Source organism: Pan paniscus, chromosome 3 (assembly GCF_029289425.2).
Source record: "Pan paniscus chromosome 3, NHGRI_mPanPan1-v2.0_pri, whole genome shotgun sequence".
Lineage (NCBI taxonomy): Eukaryota > Metazoa > Chordata > Mammalia > Primates > Hominidae > Pan > Pan paniscus.
The window spans coordinates 138,308,264-138,329,259 of NC_073252.2; the positions used below are offsets into that span (position 1 = coordinate 138,308,264).

Sequence of the window (20,996 nt, forward strand, 5' to 3'; positions counted from 1 at the left end):
GAGGGAGATGATTTAGGATATATGGTGTAAAAAATTTCTAAGCAGCAAAGCACTCAAGAGGTGACTTGGGTGCTATTAGAGGCACTCAGTTTTAAAAGGGAAACAGAAGATAAAAGGTTTGAAAATTTGCAGCCTGACAATGTGATAGAAATGAAAATCTCCACTGCAGAAATTTTCATAAGTAACAAGAAGCCAAATGTTAATCCACAAGACAATGGGAAAATGTCTCCACGGCATGTCAGAGGTCTTCATGTCAGCCACTCCCATCACAGGTCCAGAGACCTAGGAGGAAAAGACAGTTTTGTGGGCTGGGCCCAGGGCTCCTCTGCTCTGTGCAGCCTAGGGACTTGGTACTCTGTGTTCCAGCTGCTCCAGCCATGGCTAAAAGGGGTCAACGTACAGCTTAGGCTGCTGCTTCAGAGGGTGGAAGCCCCAAGCCTTGGCAGCTTCCAGGTGGTGAGCCTGTGGGTACACAGAAGTTGAGAATTAAGGTTTAGGAACCTCTACCTAGATTTCATACGATGTATGGAAACGCCTGGATGCCCAGGCGGAAGTTTGCTGCAGGGGCAGGGGTCTCATGGAGAAGCTCTGCTAGGGCAGTGCCGAAGGGAAATGTGGGGTCAGAGCCCCCCACACAGAGTCCTTGTGGGGCACCACCTAGTGGAACTGTCAGAAGAGGGCCACCATCCTCCAGACCCCAGAATGGTAGATCCACTGACAGCTTGCGCTGTGCACCAGGAAAAGCTGCAGACACTTAACACCAGCCTGTGAAAGCAACCGGGAGAGAAGCTATACTCTGCAAAGCCACAGGGGTGCAGCTGCCCAAGACCATGGGAACCTACCTCTTGCATCAGCGTGACCTGGATGTGAGACATGGAGTCAAAGGAGAGCTTTAAGATTTGACTGCCCTGCTGGATTTCAGACTTGCATGGGACTTGTAGCCCCTTTGTTTTGGTCAATTTCTCCCATTTGTAGTGGCTGTATTTACCCAATGCCTGTACTCCCATTGTATCTAGGAAGTAACTAACTCGCTTTTGATTTTACAGGCTCATAGGTGGAAGGGACTTGCCTTGTCTCAGATGAGACTTTGGACTGCAGACTTTTGAGTTAATGTTGAAATGAGTTAAGACTTTGAGGGACTATTGGAAAGGGATGATTGGTTTTGAAATGTGAGGACATGAGATTTTGGAGGGGATGGGGCAGAATGATATGGTTTGGCTGTGTCCCCACCTAAATCTCATCTTGAATTGTAACTCCCACAATTCCCAAGTCTCATGGGAGGAACCTGGTGGGAGATAATTGAATCATGGGGGTGGGTCTTTCCCATGCTGTTCTTGTGATAGTGAATAACTCTCATGAGATCTGATGGTTTAAAAAAACAGGAGTTTTCCTGCACAAGCTCTCTTCTCTTGTCTGCCACCATGTGAGGTGTGACTTTAACCTTCTGCCATGATTTTGAGATCTCTCCAGCGATGTGGAACTGTAAGTCCATTAAACCTCTTTCTATTTTAAATTGCCCAGTCTTAGGTATGTCTTTATCAGCAGCATGAAAATGGACTAATAAATATATAAATCAGTGGGGCCATCTGGCTCTACATTTGGGGTGGAAAGATTTAGAGTTGGATTTTCTACCATTACACACACACACACACACACACACACTATTTTAATGGAAATAGAGACCTAAACTTTAAAAATTATAGAAGTTTTATAATATAATATATGGGACTATATGCTTGATGTGGGTAGGTAGGTTGTTTTAACAATATAAAAAGTGCAAAAGTCATAAAAGAAATTATTAATATATTTGGCTATCTCAAAGTTGAAAATTTTGTATGTCAAAAGACAATACAAAATAAGTTTAAGACAAAAGACTTTCTGAGAAAAGTAATTTTAGCATATATGACAAACTATTAATATTTAGTTTAAGAGTTTAATTAGGTTCCTGTATGTGTTTTAAGAACCTCATATTTAAATGAAGAAGAAGAAGACAAATAGCTCATTAAAAAAATCAGGATTGGGAGGCCGAGGCGGGCAGATCATGAGGTCAGGAGATCGAGACCATCTTGGCTAACATGGTGAAACTCCATCTCTACTAAAAATAGAAAAAAAAAAAAATTAGCCGGGCATGCTGGCGGGCGCCTGTAGTCCCAGCTACTCGGGAGGCTGAGGCAGGAGAATGGCATGAACCTGGGATGCGGAGCTTGTGGTGAGCCGAGATTGCGCCACTGCACTCCAGCCTGGGCGACACAGCGAGACTCCATCTCAAAAAAAAAAAAAAATCAGGAAAGATATAAATATGTGAGAAAATTTAAACCCTACTTGTAATTTGAGAAAGGCAAACTAAGACTATAACAAAATACTGCTTTCACTAGACTGGCAACAATTTCAAAGCTCACTAATAGCAAAGGGCAAGACTTGGGAAAACTGCTGCTTTCAAACACTACTCTTGGGGATATATGTTGATATGGCTATTTCTGGTGGCAATTTGGCAGTATCTGTTAAAATTAAAAATATTCATACCTTTTGAGTCAGCAATACCACTTCTGATTATTTAAACTAGGAAAAAGACTCTATGCTCAAGTAGGCACCCAGAAGAATGTACATTGAAACACTGTTGTAACACTGAAAAAAATATTTAAATAGTAATGGATCAATTTCTGCATCAGAGGAGGAAATGCTAAATAAATTATGCTCTATTCATATTTTAGAATATTGTGTTGATGTTAAAAAGAAAGAATTAGATCCATGTTGGTGACACAGAAAAAATTAAGTAACAAATATTGAGTGAAAAATCAACTGGCATTTTAACCAAAGGCTTTTAAAAATCCAAAGCAATACCATATAGTCTAATAAGTACATATGTATGTAAATGCATAGGAAATATACAGTAGTATTCACACCAAATTGAAATCAGAAATAATTTCTGGGAAAAGGACTGGGATTTTGGTTGGTTGTCAGGTAGAACTTTCGCCTTGTTGGTAATAGTTTTTTTTAATAACAAGGATGTAATTATGCATTAATTGTACAATTAAATAAATAACATTAAAAATTATCATAGTATAATACTGTTCTTTCTGTGAAATGAATTTCCTGTTTTTATTTTTCAGTAGTTTTTAATAGTTAGAAATGAGTGTTGAATTCCAGTACATGCCTTTTCAACCCATGTTGAGATTATTAATACATAAATTTCCTGAATATGAAACAATCTTGCTTTTGGGGAATAAAGACAGCTTCAATGGTCTGAATGTTTATGTTGCTTCAAAATTCATATGTTGAAATCCTAACCCCCACAGTCTGGTATTAGGAGGTTGGGACTATAGGGGGTGATAAGGTCATAAGGGTAAGGCCCCAGGAACTCTCTGCCTCTGTCATCATGTGAAGACACAGTGAGAAGGTGCCATCTTTGAGGAGGCAATCCCTCACCAGACACCAAATCTACCAGCACCTTGATCTTGAACATCCCAGCCTCCAGAACTGTGAGAAATAAATTTCTGTAGTTTAGAAGCCACCTAGTCTACGCCATTTTGTTATAGCAGCCAAAAAGAATAAGACACTAAATTTTCATAACTGATTATTCCATTATTTTGTTGCTCAGTTCTATTTATGAAGTTTCTTTAGCCTTTTTACATATGTACGCATAATTGAGATAGTCTATAATTTTTCTTGCCTGAATCTGATAACAGAATTAAGTTTATTTTATACAATGAATTAGGAAGTTTTGAGAATTCTCTCATGCCCTGGAATCATTTATATAGTATGAAATTTTATATTGTTTTTTGAGATTTTGAAAAGTTTATTATAACTTTATGGGCATTAATGTTTTGGTGGATTGGTTCATTGAATTTTCCTGAGTTATTATTCATTTACTCAGATTTTCCACTTTCTGCTATATAATTTTAAATATTTTTTCCAGAAAACCATTCATTCAATGAGATATTCAAAGTTACTGGATGCACGTTTGTACTAAGGGAAGGCTGTTTTCTTGAGGAAGGAGCTTACAGCATCAATAGTCATGTATATTATGATTCTTTCCCCAAATTTTCCCCAGAGCAACCAGGGTGACTATGCACTAGCTGAAGGGAAATATCCAGACCTTCTAGAGTTTTTAAAGTACTGTTTCTGAACTGACACTAATTCCTAAAGACTCCAAGCACCGTCATGTACTTATGTTCAGATTGTGAATTTATGGAGGTCACATGCTAGATGGAGTCTTGGCCTAAGTCCCTATGCCAAAGGAGTCCAGTGAAGTCACAGCCCCCTACCTGTAGTATTTCTCTAGTTCCAGAATATGTAATAGGGCTAAATATATGCAGTAACTAACAGAATCCCCCGTGTTTGTTCCCTGCTCCATGGAGTGAGGGCTATGACAAGATATCACTTCGTGAGAAACAAGTTGCTGTACCCTGGGCCACCCCCCAAAAAGAAAGAGACACAACACCTGGCAGGCCTACTCAGATTTGGGATATAACATACACCACATTTGGACAGCTTGCTAGGACACATTTCCTGGGTATCTGTAAAACTTCCATATTTGAGTGGGGCCTGAAACTTGCCACAGGTTCACACTACAGAAGGAGTGTCCCTGTACTTGGGCCTTATGACTCAGGAGATTCAGTGGCATTAGAAGTGTCAATGGCTGATAAAGACATGGTGAGGAATTTCTGTTAAGTTCTAATAAGAGGATCACAGAACATACCACTAGGATTTTGCAGTAAGAGATGCTCTCTTCTGCTGACAACAATTCTCCACTTGAAAAGCAACTCCTGGTGTACTACTGGATCTTCATAAACACTGAATGCCTGCCCATAAGACATGAAGTGACCTGAATTGAGGTAATCGGATTCACCAAGTCACAAAATTGGACAGATGTGATCATGTGTAGGAAGCATAACAAAACTGCATATGCTGATGGCTCAGATTCACACGGTTCCTTATTGTTTCTCTCTCACTCTGCATCTATGGCCTGATGAAGAGGCCTCTATGACCAGTTAACAATGAAGGAAAAAGTACCACCTGGTTTGTGGATGGATCTGCCCTGCTATATTTGTAGCAGTGAGAAGTGGACAGTTGCTACATTACAGCCCCACTCAGGGAAGTCCTGGAAAAGCAGGGGTGAGCTGAAATCATTCCAGTGGGCAGAATTTCTGGTTGTCTACTCATGTGGAAAGAAAGATAGCCTTAATATAGATCTTCATAATATGTGGACTAGCAGATAGGCTGGCTGACCCGGGATGTAGAAAGAACAAGAATGACATGCTGATCGCGAGGCAGGTTGTAAGAGAGGTTTGTGGATGGGTTTCTTGGAGTGGGCACAGAGTGTGAAGATATGTATGTTCCACATAAAGCCCCCCTACAGGTATCCACTGCAGAGGAGGTTCTCAAAATCCAGATGGATAAGAATATCCACGTCAGCCCCCTTTTCTGGCCAACGATGCAAGCTCAAAGGCCCCATATACAAAGTGGTCATGGAGGCAGCTGTTGAGGCCATGCATTGATTTAATAAAATGGGCTTTAATTCATGAGGGTGATCTAGCTACCAGTGTAACTGAATTCTCAATCTGTCAACAGCAGAGGCCAATGTGGAAGTCTTGCTGGAATTATCTTTTATGGGGATCACGCAGATGTCTAGCAGTATTTTGAGGATCTGGAATGCTTTCATGATGGAAAAAGCAGCTATTTGTCCTCAAAGGAGAAATACACATTCTGGTTGTGGATTTGTCTATTCCCTTTCTGCCAGAGCTACCATTTATGAACTTACAGAATATCTCATCCATTGCCATGGTAGCCCACACAATACAGCTTCCAACAAGAAATACATATTATGAGAAGGAAGTGCAATAATGGTCTTACCCCCATGGATTCACTAGTCTGACTATGTACCATATCACCCAAAAGAAGTTGCCTTGTTAGAATGATGGAATGGCTTTTGGAAGACTCAGTTGTAGCTCCTCGTGAAAATAACATCTGGGAAATTGGGGTGCTGATCTACTGGATTTACTATGTCTTAATCTGGTGACCAATGTAGGAAACAACGGTGAGGGGGAAGTGGCCACTCTCATTACAACAAATCCTCTCCTGAACACAATTTTTGTTCTTATCCTCAAGACTTTCAGTTCAATGGGTTTGAATGTCCCAGTGCCCCAGGGAGGAATGCTTTGAGGAGGGAACAATCATAGTTCCATTAAATTAGAATGTGGGGCTGTTTCTTAACAGTCTGTACTGCTTAACCAGTAGGCAGGAAAGGTTAGTATACAGTGTGATTGATCTTGATTACCAAGGAGAAAATAGGTTTCTGTTACAAAATGGGGGCAATAGAGAACTATATCTAAAACCTAGCACTTCTTAGTAAGTCCTTACTCAACTGTATTGATCAATGGAAGATACATCCACCAAGGGCCCAAATTCTACAGGAAGAAAAGTTGAGTCACACCAATTTTCATACAACCCCTTCCATTCAAGTATCAGGAGAGGGTAAGAGGACCATAAAAGAATTATCAAAGAAGGAAGTTTGAAAATCAACCCAGGACTCATCACAAACCTCAGAATGGGTCTTGTGATCTGTTTCCTTTGGCTTCCTTTTTTTCCTTTGCTACTTATGTGGAAGCACAGGTGGTAGCTAAGATTTTAGGTTTCAGGTAAGAGTATAACTGACTTGGCATCACCTCATAATGATATGTTACTGGGGATTTTGTGTGAATACATTTTTCACCAAGGCAAGATATATGAACAAGAATATACGCTAACAAAGGGGGTGAAATATGCTAAATATTTTCTGTTTGCCCCACTAGATGTAGTCCCTATCCTCTTCCACTTTGCTCTGTGACCCATGCAGGTGGCCTTTATGGATGGCATTAATGGTTTCTGTGGGGTCAGCCAATGAAAGGCATTGACAAGAAACTGGAGGAAGGAAAGATGAAGCTTTCCACTAGGCTTCCTCTCTAGTGGTAAGTACAACAATGCCATCACATACGGTTCTTCTCATTGAAGACCAGTTACAAGGCTTTTTAAAATACCACTAGATCTAATGTAATTGGCACACAGAGGTAAAAGAAAGCATCAAGAAAAAGCTTTTCCCTAAGAAGCTTTCATGAGGACATTTTTGCCTTTTACACTGAGACCCTGCTTTACTTTCTGCTTGCCTCCGCTCCTCACCTTCCTTGTTTGCGGCTATCATTAAATCAGCCAAGTCCTACTCTTGCTTCTAGTCTTAGCGTTTTAGCTCAGAAAGTGAGCTAAACAGGTTGTTAACCTGACCCATTGATGTGAAAATATGTAAAACTCCAAGTTTCTGATATGTGTTTAATTCTTATTCTCAATTTGGAATGTTGTTTCAGGGGGTACCTAGTTATCTATTTTAATGAATATATTAATAAGAATTCAGAGTGGAAGGCTCATGTGCTTTTATTCACTTCTTACTAGAAGTCTTAACAAACATTTATTGAGCATCTTCTGTGTCCTAGGCAGTGTGCAAAAATTTTGACTGACAAACACGTGGCTCCTGCTTTCAAATAGCTAATAATGTAGTTAGGGAAATAGACATATAACCAAATATCTATAATATATGAGAAATTATATAATAGTAGCATAGACAAAATGCTATGGGAGCATAAAGTATGTTGTTACTCATTCTTCCTAAATGAAAGCTTCATCAAAGAAGTGACATTAGAACTGTGTGACAAAGGCAGAGGAAATGGATATTCTGGCTATCATGGTCACAGCATGAGATATCCGGAGAATGGAAACTAGTCCATTTTAGTTAGATGTAGAGGGCATGAAAGTAAATGTCAGAAAATGATTCAGGAATAGTACATTGGGGCCAGTTTATTAAGGAGCTTGAATGATGGCAGATAATTAAACTTTATTCTTCAGATAGAACCATCAGATTATTTTAAACAGCAGAGTGACAGGATTAACCCTAAATTTCGGGAAAAATATTTAGTTGCAATGTGACATATTGAGTGACATGCAATTTGATGACTTTTGACATATATACACCCAAGAAACACCACAAAAATAATGAACATATTAATCACCCCCAAATTTTCCTTGCCCTCTATCCCTAAGCAATCACAGATTTGTTTGCTGTCATTATTGATTAGATTGCCATGTGTAGAATTATATATAGATGAAACAATATAGCATGTACTCTTTTTTTCTCTGGCTTTTTTCAGTCAGCATAATGATTCTGAGATCCATACATGTGTTTGTGTGCATCGATAGTTTGCTCCTTTTTATTGTTCAGTAGTATTCCACCATACAGATATGAAACTATTTATACATCCACCTCTTAATAGACATTTGGATTGTTTTTAGTTTTTGGCTGTTATAAATAAAGATGCTGATATGGTTGAAATGTGTGTCCCCTCCATATCTCATGTTGAAATGTGATTCCAGTGTTGGAGGTGGGGCCTAGTGGGAGGTGACTGGATCATGGTGGCAGATCCCTGATGAATGGTTTAGCACTATCTCCTTTGTGATAAGTGAGTTCTCAGTTCATGTGAGTTATGGTTGTTTAAGAGTCTGGGACCTCCCCATTCTCACTCTGTTGCTCTTGCTCTCACCATGTGACATGCTGGCTCCCCTTCACCTTCTGCCATGATTGTGAACTTTCTGAGGCCCTCATCAGGAGCTGAGCAGATGTTGGTGCCATGTTTATACAGCCTGCAGAACCATGAGCCAATTAAACCTCTTTTCTTTATAAATTACCCAGTCTTAGATATTCCCTTATAGTAATGCAAAAAAGGCCTAATACAGAGTTATTCAAGTCTCTTGAATAACTAGGAGTGGAATGGCTGGGATGTCTTGTAGGTACATGGAATCGTGTCATTTTTTATTCCCACAAGCAGTGTATGAGAGTGTTTATTTCCATATGTTAAGAACTAATTCATTGCAATTTTCTTTTTTTTAATAGGACATAAGTTGAATTTTTTTCAAAGGCTTTTTAAGCATCTGTGGAGGTAACCGTGTGATTTTTCTTCTTAGTCCTATTAGTATTGTGCACTCTAATAGTAGGTTTCCTAACAGAATGCTAACAAGTTCTTGCATTCTTTGTATAAATATCAAGTCATGGTTGTGGTGTTTTTTTTTTTTTTTTTGAATGTTGCTTGGGAATCTATTTCTAACTTGTATTTCAGATTTTCGCATCAATTGTCATAAATGATATTGCTCTATACTTTTCTTTTTTTTTTTTTGCTGCCATTACCAGGATTAGGTGCTGATGTTATATTTATATCATTAAAATAATTTTAAAATTTTCTTTATTTGCCATGCTTTGAAACAATTTAAAGATATTGGGACTATTTGGTCTCTAAAAGTTGGGTTGAATTTCCCTGTGCAGATGACTATCTGGGTCTGTTGTCTCTTTGTGATCATTTGTTTTTTCTTGATAACCTTCTCTATTTCTTCTATGAAAATTGGTTAGTTTAAGCTTTCTGTCTCTACTGGCATTAATTTTGGTAAACTGTTTTCTAAGAAATTATACATTTTATCTGGGTTTATAGAAAGAAGACTAATATCAGCACAACAAAAATCTGTCAGCTTATATAAATTTTCTCATAATTCATTACCAGAGTTACCATTAAAATGAACACAGTGTCTAAAAATGTAAGCCAAGGGTGTTTTTAATAAAAGGAAACACAAGGAGATGTGTTCCCATGGGAATGCCTGCCCAGATTTATCTTGGTAAATTTGTTCACAATTGTCACAAACCTACTACTGGGTGAAAGGTCTATGCAAGAGTACACAATTAACCCTGAGACATTTTTACACACCTATGTTAGTAGAGGGTGTCTCTTTCTCCTCTACCCAAGAGTGGAGCCACATTGACTATTGCTATTAATTACTAATTATTAGTAGTAATATTTCTACATTGCTATTTACTTCATATAGTCAATAATAAATAATGCAGGTGTTCGTGGCTCTCTTATCTCAATACTTGAGAGATAAATTTTGGCAATAGAGATAATTTTACTTATGTCTCTAATGTTTGCAGAGCTTCTATTTGCTTCAAAAGTAGCTTTATGAAAAAAGATTTCAGGAGAATCTGGTTTCTACAAACTTATCTATTATACGTCATCATTTGTCTTCATGTAGGTTTGAAGAAGAGTGATTTTAATAAAGCAAAATCAGCATAAATGCTATAAAACAAATGCCCAAACCAACCAATGAAGCACTATTTGCTCTGGTCTACTCCAGATGAAGTGTCTGGGGTTCTCCAAATCTCCCCTTCCTCATGTATCTCAGACCAAAGGCCATGGATGGTAAATGGGATCCTCTAAGCATCCACATTTGCAAGCAGCAGGGGTGAGGACGGAAGTTAGGGGCATCTCTTTTGGCTACATTAGAAATATTTTCTAGAAATGCTTTGTGCTGGCCACCCACTCTTAATCAAGAATCATTTCTTTAAGGACAATGGTAATTGGGTTGGACTTTTAAGGCTGTCTTTAACTCTCTTCCCCCTTTTTTCTTGTAGCATCTTTCACTCTTACTGTATCTCAGTCAGGGTTCAAATGCCTCTTTCTGAGCACCGCAGCAGCATTCCCTTGGAATCATCTCAGTTTTCTCTTGACATTCAGCAGAATGTTGGATAGGCTCTTTTAGTATTTATCCTAGCTTATGGTCCTAATCATTTAGGTATTTTGTTCTAGTCTTCAACGGTAGGATAAGAAGTCCAAGTAAGCACCTTTTCAAGGAATGTTGCTATCTTTTCAAGAAATACTGTTCCTAGACTTAGTTGTAATTCTTCATATTATCCAGGACTATGCTTCGGCAGTTTTAATTTCCAAAGTTCAAAATTTAAGTCAAATTTAAAATCTTTTTAACATACATACAATACTTTATTTTCTTCTCAAAGGTGAGAATGAAATGGACACACAGAAATAGTTCATCTTTCATATTATCTTTATACATTGGTATTTGATACCGTTCATACTGAGGCAAATGTGTGAGATCTTGGCACTCAAGAATAAGGCAACAATGGGAAATGAAGAATTTCACAATATTTGATTAAAGGATAACAAATAAATATCGCTTATTATTGCTCAAAATAAGTAGTACCTTACAGAATAACATCAAGAAGAAAAATAGATTTTAATGGGCCCCTGTAAGAAACTGATGGATCAAGCATATAGAAATTAGTAAGGAGTGAAAAGTTTTCAACAACCAAATTAGAAAGCCTGATATAAGAGAATCTTGCACCCAATAGATAGGAATACTTTTAAGAGATATTTTTAAAGCACAAAACCAACACTTTTAAAAACAAATGAATACAACATATTTAAAAGGGAGTATACAGAAACTATACATTCTTTCCAAAGTCATATGGAACACAAAGATTCACAACAATTCTCAAAATTTTATCACACAGGTAAAGTTCTATAACCACTATGCAAGTAATTTAGAAATTAACAATAAAAGATGGAGAAAACCAATATATTTGGGGAAAAAAACCTCCCAAATAATCTGTGTGTTAAGAAGGCAATGATGAGAGAAACTATGAAATCTTTAGAACTAAATGACTATAAGAATACATATATATCAAGATGTTTGATAATCGGTTCAAATGGCACATAGGGATAAGTTTATAGTTTTAAATGCATCTATTAAAAGACAAGAAGACATTGTGGCACTGTCAGATCCAGGCTTGTTTAAATTTGTGCTTTCTATTTCTTTAGGTGTCTTAACAAAATGGGTAACGGCATATACCAATTCACCCCAGATTTCTCCCTGACAATAGCAAGCTTTCGAACTTTTAACTGTTTATTGAGATTATGTGATGGTCTCACTATCGAAGTCAATAAAGTACGGTTGTTAATTTAAAAAAAACTTCCTTGCCTTTAGTATTTTTAAATTAAATTGTAATAGGGTAAAAGCAATATAAATCAATGTTCTACCTTGTCTTGACATAAGAAGTCATTTAGTACTTTCAAGTCTACTAGTTTATTCATTGTTTATTTATCTGCTAGATAATTATGTATTTTCATTACTACAATTTCTGAAACATGCCATTAGATATCAAGGTTATCTGAAGTTCCAGGTATTATGGAGTTTCTTCTTATTTATCTTCATATTTTCTGAAATGAAAATAAAAAACGTAACATCTAGAAATAATATATTAATTCATAAAGATGAAATTATTTTCATAGCAATTTCTTAATCATATTATTTCCTTATTGTATCCTCTTTGATACCACCCACCCTTTTTATATAGAGAAGGTAACTTTATATTGGTAGAAGATAAGATTCTCAAGATGTATTAGACAATGCCAATTTTAATACTCTTATGTTGTTAAAATGATTGAAAGCAGATTGCCATCTGTGGGATTCCGGGGAAATCTTTATAGTCAGATTATCATTACAGCCAACAAAACATTGTAGGTAATATATAAATAATTTAAAACATTTATTTTATTTGATTTTTATAACAAAACTATAGTAAAGGTTTAGGGTAATTTAAAGTGAAAACACAATAATCCTTTAATAATAATATATGAGAGAAAGCCAGAGATTAAATTTAAAATGAGGACTGAAGAAATTCTGCTTTTAATATAAGATTATATGGATACTACATATCATATGAAATGAGTTTTGAATTTCTTGTTAGTCAAAGGGGAAAAAACCCCACACAAAACCAAATAAATCATGACAGTTTTTTGAGAAATATCTTTTCCCAGCATCAAATTCTAAAAGAGAATTGTTGCATGTATTTTCACATAAAAGAGAATCATAAAACTTTAAATAACAGTTTTGAAGAAAATGCAAAAATATTATACAGTACTAATATATCATCCTTTAATAAAAGTCAAGGGCATGACCTTAAGTAATAATTCAGTTAAAGTATTTTTTTTTAAAAAGCTTTTATTTTAGGCTCAGGGGTACATGTGTAGGTTTGTTATACAGGTAAATTTGTGTCACAGGGGTTTGGTGTACAGCTTATTTTGCTACCCAGGTACTAAGCATAGTACTCAATAGTTATTTTTCCTGATCCTTTCCTTCCTCCTACCATCCTCCCTCAAGTAAGCCCCAGTATCTGTCATTCACCTCTATGTGTCCATGCATTCTCATCATTTAGCTCCTACTTATAGGTGAGAACATGCAGTGTTTGTATTTCTGTTCCTGTGTTAATTTACTAACAATCATGGCCTCCAGCTGCATCCATGTGCCTGCAAAGGACATGATCTCGTTCTTTTTTATGGCTGTGTAGTATTCCATGGTGTATGTGTACCACATTTTCCTTATCCAGTCTATCGCTGATAGGCATTTAGGTTGATTCTGTGTCTTTGCTATTGTGAATAGAGGAACATATGTGTGCATGTGTCTTTATGGTAGAACGATTTGTATTCCTTTGGGCATATACCCAGTAATAGGATTGTTGGGTCAAATGATAGTTCTGTTTTTAGTTATTTGAGGAATTGCCACACTGCTTTCCATGATGGTTGAACTAATTTACACTCTGCCAGCACTGTATAAGTGTTCTTTTTTCTCTGCAACCTCACCAGCATCTTTCATTTTTTGCCTTTTTTTTTTTTTTTTTTTGATATGGAGTTCTGCTCTTGTTGCCGAGGCTGGAGTGCAATGGTGCGATCTTGGCCCACTGCAACCTCTGCCTCCTAGGTTCAAGCAATTCTCTGGCCTTGGCCTCCCAAGTAGCTGGAATTACAGGCACGTGCCACCATGCCCAGGTAATGTTTGTATTTTTTTTAGTAGAGATGGGGTTTCACTATGTTGGTCAGGCTGGTCTCGAACTCCTGACCTCAGGTGATCCACCCACCTCAGCCTCCCAAAGTGCTGGGATTACAGGCATGAGCCACCATGCCCAGCCCTATTTTTTGACTTTTTAATGATAGCCATTCTGACTGGTGTGAGATGGTATCTCACTGTGGTTTGGGTTCAGTTTGCATTTCTCTAATGCTTAGTGATACTGAGCATTTTTTTTCATATGCTTCTTGGCTGCATGTATGTCTTCTTTTAAAAGGCATCTGTTTGTGTCCTTTACCCACTTTTTAATGGGGTTGTTTTTTGCTTGTAACTTTGAATTCTTTACAGATCCTGGATATTAGACTTTTACCAAATACATAGTTTTTAAAAAATATTTTCTCCCATTCTGTAGGTTGTCTGTTTACTCTGTTAATAGTTTCTTTTGCTATATAGAAGCTCTTTAGTTTAATTAGACCTATTTGTCAACTTTTGTTTTTATTGCAATTCCTTTTGGAATCTTCATCATATGATCTTTATCAGTTCCTGTGTCCAGAATGGTATTTCCTAGGTTATCTTCCAGGGTTTTGATAGTTTCAGGTTTTACATTTAAGGCTTTAATCCAACTTGAGTTGATTTTTGAATATGGTGTAAGGAAAGTGTCCAGTTTCAATCTTCTGCACTCGGCCAGCCAGTTATCCCAGCACCATTTATTGAATAGGAAGTCTTTTCCCCCATTGCTTGTTTTTGTCAGCTTTGTTGAAGATCAGATGGCTGTAGATGTGTGGCATTATTTCTGGGCTCTCTATTTTGTTCCATTGGTTTATGTGTCTGTTTTTGTACCAGTACCATTGAAAGCCTATCATGTGGTTTTTGTCTTTAGTTTTGTTTATGTGATGAATCACGTTTATTGATTTGTGTATATTGAACCAATCTTGCATGCCAGAGATAAAGCTTACTTGATTGTGGTGAATTAGCTTTTTGATGTGCTGCTGGATTTGGTTTGTTGGTTTTTTATTACGGATTTTTGCACTGATGCTCATTGAGGATATTGGCCTGAAGTTTTTGTTGTTGTTGTTGTGTCTCTGCCAGGTTTTGGTATCAGGATGATGCTAGCCTCACAGAATGACTTAGGGAGGAGTTCCTCCTTTTCAATTTTTTGGAATAGTTTCTGTGGGAATGGTACCAGGTCTTCTTTGAACATCTAATAGAATTTGGCTGTGAATCTGTCTGGTCCTGGGCTTTTTTGGTTCAGTAGGCTATTTATTACTGATTCAATTTTGGAGTTTGTTGTTGGTCTATTCAGGGATTCACTTTCTTCCTGGTTCAGTGTTCAGAGGATGTATGTATCCAGGAATTTATCCACTTCCTCTAGATTTTCTAGTTTGTGTGCATAGAGGTGTTCATAACAGTCTCTTATGATTATTTGTATTTCTGTAGAGTCAGTAGCAATGTCTTCTTTGTCATTTCTAATTGTGTTTATTTGAATATTTTCTCTTTTCTTCGTTATTACAATTAAGCTAGTGGTCCATATGTCTTATTAATTTCTTTGAAGAACCAACTCCTGGATTCATTGATCTTTTGAATGGTTTTTCGTGTCTCAGTCTCCTTCAGTTCAGCTCTGATTTTGGTTACTTCCTGTATTCTGCTAGGTTTGGAGCTGGTTTGCTCTTGCTTCTCTAGTTTTTTGTTTTTGTTTGTTTGTTTTTTTTTTAGCTGTGATGTTAGATTGTTAACTTGAGATCTTTCTAGCTTTTCGATGTGGGTATATAGTGTTATAAATTTCCCTCTTAACACTGCCTTAGCTGTGTCCCAGAAATTCTGGTATGTTTTACCTTTGTCCTCATTAGTTTCAAAGAACTTCTTAATTTCTGCCTTAATTTCATTATTTACCCAAAAGTCATTCAGGAGCAGGTTGTTTAATTTCCATGTAATTGGATGGTTTTGAGCAATTTTCTTAGTCTTCATTTCTATTTTTATTGTACTGTGGTCTGACAGCATGGTTGGTATGATTTTGAGGTTTTGTTTTGCATTTGCTGAGGATTGTTTTTTGTCCAATTTTGTGGTCGATTTTAGAGTATGTGCCATGTGGTTATAAGAAGAATGTATATCTTGTTTTGGGGCAGAGAGTTCTGTAGGTATATATTATGTTCATTTGGTCGAGTGTTGAGTTTAGGTCCTAAATATCTTTTGTTAATTTTCTGCCTTGATGATCTGTGTAATACTGTCAGTGGGGTATTAAAGTCTCCACTATTACGTATGGCAGTCTACGTCTCTTTGTAGGTCTCTGAGAGCTTGCTTTATGAATCTGGGTGCTCCTGAGTTGAGTGCATATATATTTAGGATAGTTAGCTCTTCTTGTGGAATTGAACCCCTTACTATTATGTAATCCCTTGTCTTTTTTCATGTTGGTTTACAGTCTGTTTGGTCTGAAATTAGGATTGCAATCCCTGCCTTTTTTCTGATTTCCATTTGTTGGTAGGTTTTTCTCCATCCCTGTATTTTGAGCTTATAAGAGTCACTGCATGTGAGATGGATCTCTTGAAGACAGCATACCAATCTCTTGAAGACTTGCTTTTTTATCCAGCTTGCCACTCTGCCTTTTAAGTGAGGGATTTAGCCTATTTACATTCAAGATTAGTATTAATATGTGTGCATTTGATCCTGTCATTGTGTTGTTAGCTGGTTATTATGCAAACCTGTTTGTGTGGTTGCTTTATAATGTCACTGGTCTGTGTACTTAAATGTGTTTTTGCATTGACTGGTAACAGTCCTTCCTTTCCATAGTTAGTGCTCCTTTCAGGAGGTTTTGTAAGGCAGGTCTGGTGGTAATGAATTCTCTCAGCATTTGCTTGTCTGAAAAGGATCTTATTTCTCCTTTGCTTAGGAAGCTTAGTTTGGCTGGATATGAAATTCTTGGTTGAAGATATTTTTTCTTTTAGAATGTTGAATATAGGCCTCCAATCTCTTCTGGCTTGCAGGGTTTCAACTGAGAGGTCTACTGTTAGCCTGATGGGGTTCCCTTTACAGGTTACCTGCCCTTTCTGTCTTGCTGCCTTTAGCATTCTTTCTTTCATTTTGACTTCCATAAATCAGATAATTATGTGTCCTGTGGATGATCTTCTAATATCTTGCAGGGGTTCTCTGCATTTCCTGAATTTGAATGTTGTCCTCTCTAGCGAGGGTGGAGAAGCCTTCATGGACAATATACTGAAATAAATTTTCCAAGTTGTCGGCTTGCTCCCTGTCTTATTCGGTGATGCTAGTGATTCATAGATTTGGCCTGTTTACATAATCTCATATTTCTTGGAGGTTTTGTTTATTCTTTTTTCACTCTTTTTGTTTATTTTTGACTATCTTATTTCAGGAAGCCAGTCTTCAAGCTCTGAGATTCTTTCCTCAGCTTTGTCTGTTCTACTGTTAATACTTACAAGTGCATTAGGATATTCTTGTAGTGTGTTTTTCAGCTCTATCAGGTCAGTTAGATTATTTTTTATACTGGTTATTTTATCTGTCAGCTCCTGTATTGTTACATTTTGATTCTTAGATTCATTGGATTAAGTATTAACATTCTCCTGAATCTTGAAGATCTTCATTTCTATCCATATCCTGAATTTTATTTCTGTCATTTCAGCCATTTCAGCCTGATTAAGAGCCTTTGCTAGAGAACTAGTGTGGTCATTTGCAGGACAGAAGACACTCTGGTCATTTGAGTTGCTGGAGTTCTTGTGCTGATCCTTTCTTCTCTGTGTGTGGGTATTCTTTTCAGTTAAAGCATTTTTATGGGAAGTATCTTCTACTCCCTGCCCCTTCATCACCTCCAACTAGGCTTGGTAGATTTAGCAACAACTACTACAACAACAAAACAAATGAGACATACATGAAAAAAGTCGTTAACTGAAATTCAAAGTTAATTGGGTGTCCTGTATTTTATCTGGCAACCCTACTGGCAGTACATTTAAATAATTGGCCCTATGCCCAGTGCACTGTAATAAATGGAAAATGACTTTTTGTATACAATGGAGAGGTAGAAAATCATAGAAATACACATTATTAGCTTATCAATTAAGAAAAAACTTTCTTTTAAGTTTTTATTTGAATTTTCAGAAAGTATGGTTTTGTTAACAAATGTGGAAATATTTTGTTTCCAAAAGAAATTTGTATGTTTATCATAGACATAGAATATGAAATGATAAAAAGCATTTAAACTGACGATCTAGGCAAATTTCAAAAAATTTAAAAACTATTTAAGAAAGTTCATCACTAAAAAGGCATATTTTTGTTTTATTAAATTATTATTTTTTGAACTACAAGCTAGATGAATAGAGATAAATAAAATTATTTTTCTGCTTAATAAAACTGTAGAAAATTTATCTTACATTTAAAAAATTTTATCATGGCCAGGCATGATGGCTCACACCTGTAATCCCAGTGCTTTGGGAGGCCGAGACAGGCAGATCACAAGGTCAGGAGATCAAGACCATCCTGGCTAACACGGTGAAACCCCGTCTCTACTAAAAATACAAAAAAATTAGCCCGGCATGGTGGTGGCCACCTGTAGTCCCAGCTACTTGGGAGGCTGAGGCAGGAGAATGGCGTGAACCTGGGAGGCAGAGCTTGCAGTGAGCCAAGATCGTGCCACTGCACCCCAGCCTGGGCAACAGAGCGAGACTCCTTCTCAAAAAAAAAAGTTTTATCATAAGGGTAAAACAAAATTTAACTACTTAAAGAACAAATTTTACCCAAAAGTTTTTTAAAAAGACTTAAAGAAATGAATATTAAGGGAAACACAGCAACAAAAGTTGAACATTCATAGAATGTAATAATTTAAAATTAAATTAATAAATATCTGATGATTGTCTATATATTTATATCAATTTTCTTATACTTGCCACTTTATTGACGGATTAATATTTTAAAATATGATGTAGTCACTTAAGAAAGTTGAGAAATAGTCTAATCCTTATTATGTCATTATTTCCAAAGAATGATTTTGATACTTTTTAAAGCTTTAGAAACATGAAACTCCTAATAGACATCCTGTTAAAAAGTTAAAAAATAATTTAAATATAATCACATTTGACATATTATTAAATTGTTATTGACTTCTGTTTTGTGTGGTGTGAGGTATCAAAAGGAAAAAAGCCAGCATTATAACATCAAAATATGAATGTTTATGTCTACATTTACTTAATATGCCATGAATTTACAAAGGTGAGGTTAAAATATCATATCTGGCCAAAAAATATAATGAAAGAATCCCGTTATAATAGCATCAAAAAAGAGAATGGTATAGACCAATCTATTTCTGCATCACATCTACAGTTATGTATTCTGATGGTGTGACTTTTTGCACAAAGATTCACAACAGTTACATTTTCATTATTCCAGGCACATATTTGTCTTGTTGGACACATTTTCTTTATTGGATTCCACCTTGCTTGATAGCCAACAGCTAACATTTACTGAGTTCACATTATGTTCTAGGCATGGTTCCAAATCGTGCATTACAATACACAAAGTAGAAAAAGCAGAAAGAGGGAGAGTCATGAATGATGGGAAGATGTATATGTCTATTTCTCATTCAATTGACAAAGGATTAAAGCAAGCATTTCTTTCATAGTGTAAAGACACTAAGGGTAGAGGTGTCGAGGGTGGAAGAAACCTGAAGGATCATTTAAACTCTTTGAAGATTTTACAGATGAAGAAAGCTCAGAGGAGTGTTAGAGCCTGCCCAATATCATATATGTACTCCCTAGTTCACCAGGACTGAAAACTAGGTGCTTTGACCTTGAATTCCTTGTTTCTTCTACTACACTAAAGGGCTAAGTTAATTATCAAAAATATTATATCTGAAAATGATGCAAAATTTTAAGAATGACTAAAATTCAAGCAATGCTAAATTTTTCTTCATCTGGTAAAACAAACAGTGGTCTGAAATAAAAATTCTGATACATTTAAATTAAATAGTAGAGGGATTTTATTTTTGAAATATTCTAGTATAATTTTGAATTTTAGACTAAAAGAGTGAACTTTATTATAATTTTCAAAACTCTTTTTTAGTCTTCTTAAAATTGCAGAACTGGGAACAGTAAGGCAAAATAGTTTATGTAGGCTGAATTCTTCTTACCATGATAGATAACTTGGGGCTTTAAAAGATGATTGCTTAATTTATAAATGCTCTTCACAACATACTGTACTGTCATAAGATGAATTCTGCTTAAACAACCATATTTTATAGTGTCTTATGTCACCACTCCTTTTCTAAATAGTATTTTATAAGTTTATAAAACATTGTATGTTACTAAAGTTACATTTCAAAATCTTACTTTTTCATATTGTTCTTTTCTAGGGAATGATGAATGTATACCCACATGCTGGAAAAGAGAAGGTTTATACTGAATACGTATTTGCTTCTTTCGTTTCATACAGTTTCTCTGGGGAAAAAGAAACAACAATCTTCTGTAAAAACCCAGGTATTGCTTTGTATTGTGTTTACTGATGGTAGAATTTTTACATCTTAGTTTTTGCTAGAGTTCTATTTTCATATTTAAAAATATAAACAAAATATTTAATTCTTAGCTTTTTCTTCATAAGAATAGAGCAAAGGAGTTGGGGTAAAAAAGGGTTTTCATTACAACATGTATTTGCATGAACTCTGTCTTAGAAAAGCAGGTTAGTGTTGTACCAATTATATTTCCTCTCTTTCTTTTAATTACAATAACTCAAATAAAATGCTTGTTATTTTTCTATCCATATCTGTCAGACTACAGCATTCTTTCACTTCCCATATTCATTGACTAATTTCTTTATTGAATTATAGCACCTCAATTTCTTCTTAGAGAGTATAAAATATAATATTAAAACAAAGAACCAATTTATAGTCAATGAGAAAGAATCTGGATAATTTTCTCAAAAAGAAAAATAAGAAGGATGACCTATGGCACCACTCCTATTAAAAACAAACATTTGAAGGCTGGGCACAGTGGCTTATGCCTGTAATCTCAGCACTTTGAGAGGTGAGGTGGGAGGATTGCTCAGGAGTTTGAGACCACCTTGGGCAATATAGTGAGACTCCATTTTTAAAAAACAAAAACAAAAACAAAACAAACAATAAAAACCCCACAAACATTTGAAATAATGATGATCACTGAGAATTATTTTATATATTTTTATACATAGAAGATTCAGAAAAATAAATCTAAAATGTATATGTATAGTAATTTTTTACATAACACATTTATTTAGATGCATTTCTACCCAGTACTAACACATAGGAAATATTAACAGTTTCTCTTTTA

The 20,996-nt window shown here is 36.1% G+C and overlaps 1 protein-coding gene across 7 annotated transcripts in view; it reads right to left on the reverse strand.

The window, feature by feature from the left end:
- Window positions 1–8,247: 8,247 nt before the first annotated feature.
- Window positions 8,248–20,996, reverse strand: part of MGAT4D (MGAT4 family member D) — a 65,065-nt gene continuing 52,316 nt past the window's right edge. For 5 of the 7 annotated variants that reach the window (XM_055111855.2, XM_055111857.1, XM_055111856.1 and 2 more), the window contains 2 exons: window positions 20,025–20,132; window positions 10,101–12,074 (listed from right to left, as the gene is read on the reverse strand). In XM_055111855.2, the coding sequence (XP_054967830.1) occupies window positions 12,066–12,074; window positions 20,025–20,132 (117 nt within the window). In that variant the 3' untranslated portion in view covers window positions 10,101–12,065. Of the gene's footprint in view, window positions 12,075–20,024; window positions 20,133–20,996 lie in introns of all 7 variants that reach the window. The other 2 variants (XM_008974127.4, XM_055111853.1) reach the window with 1 other exon arrangement.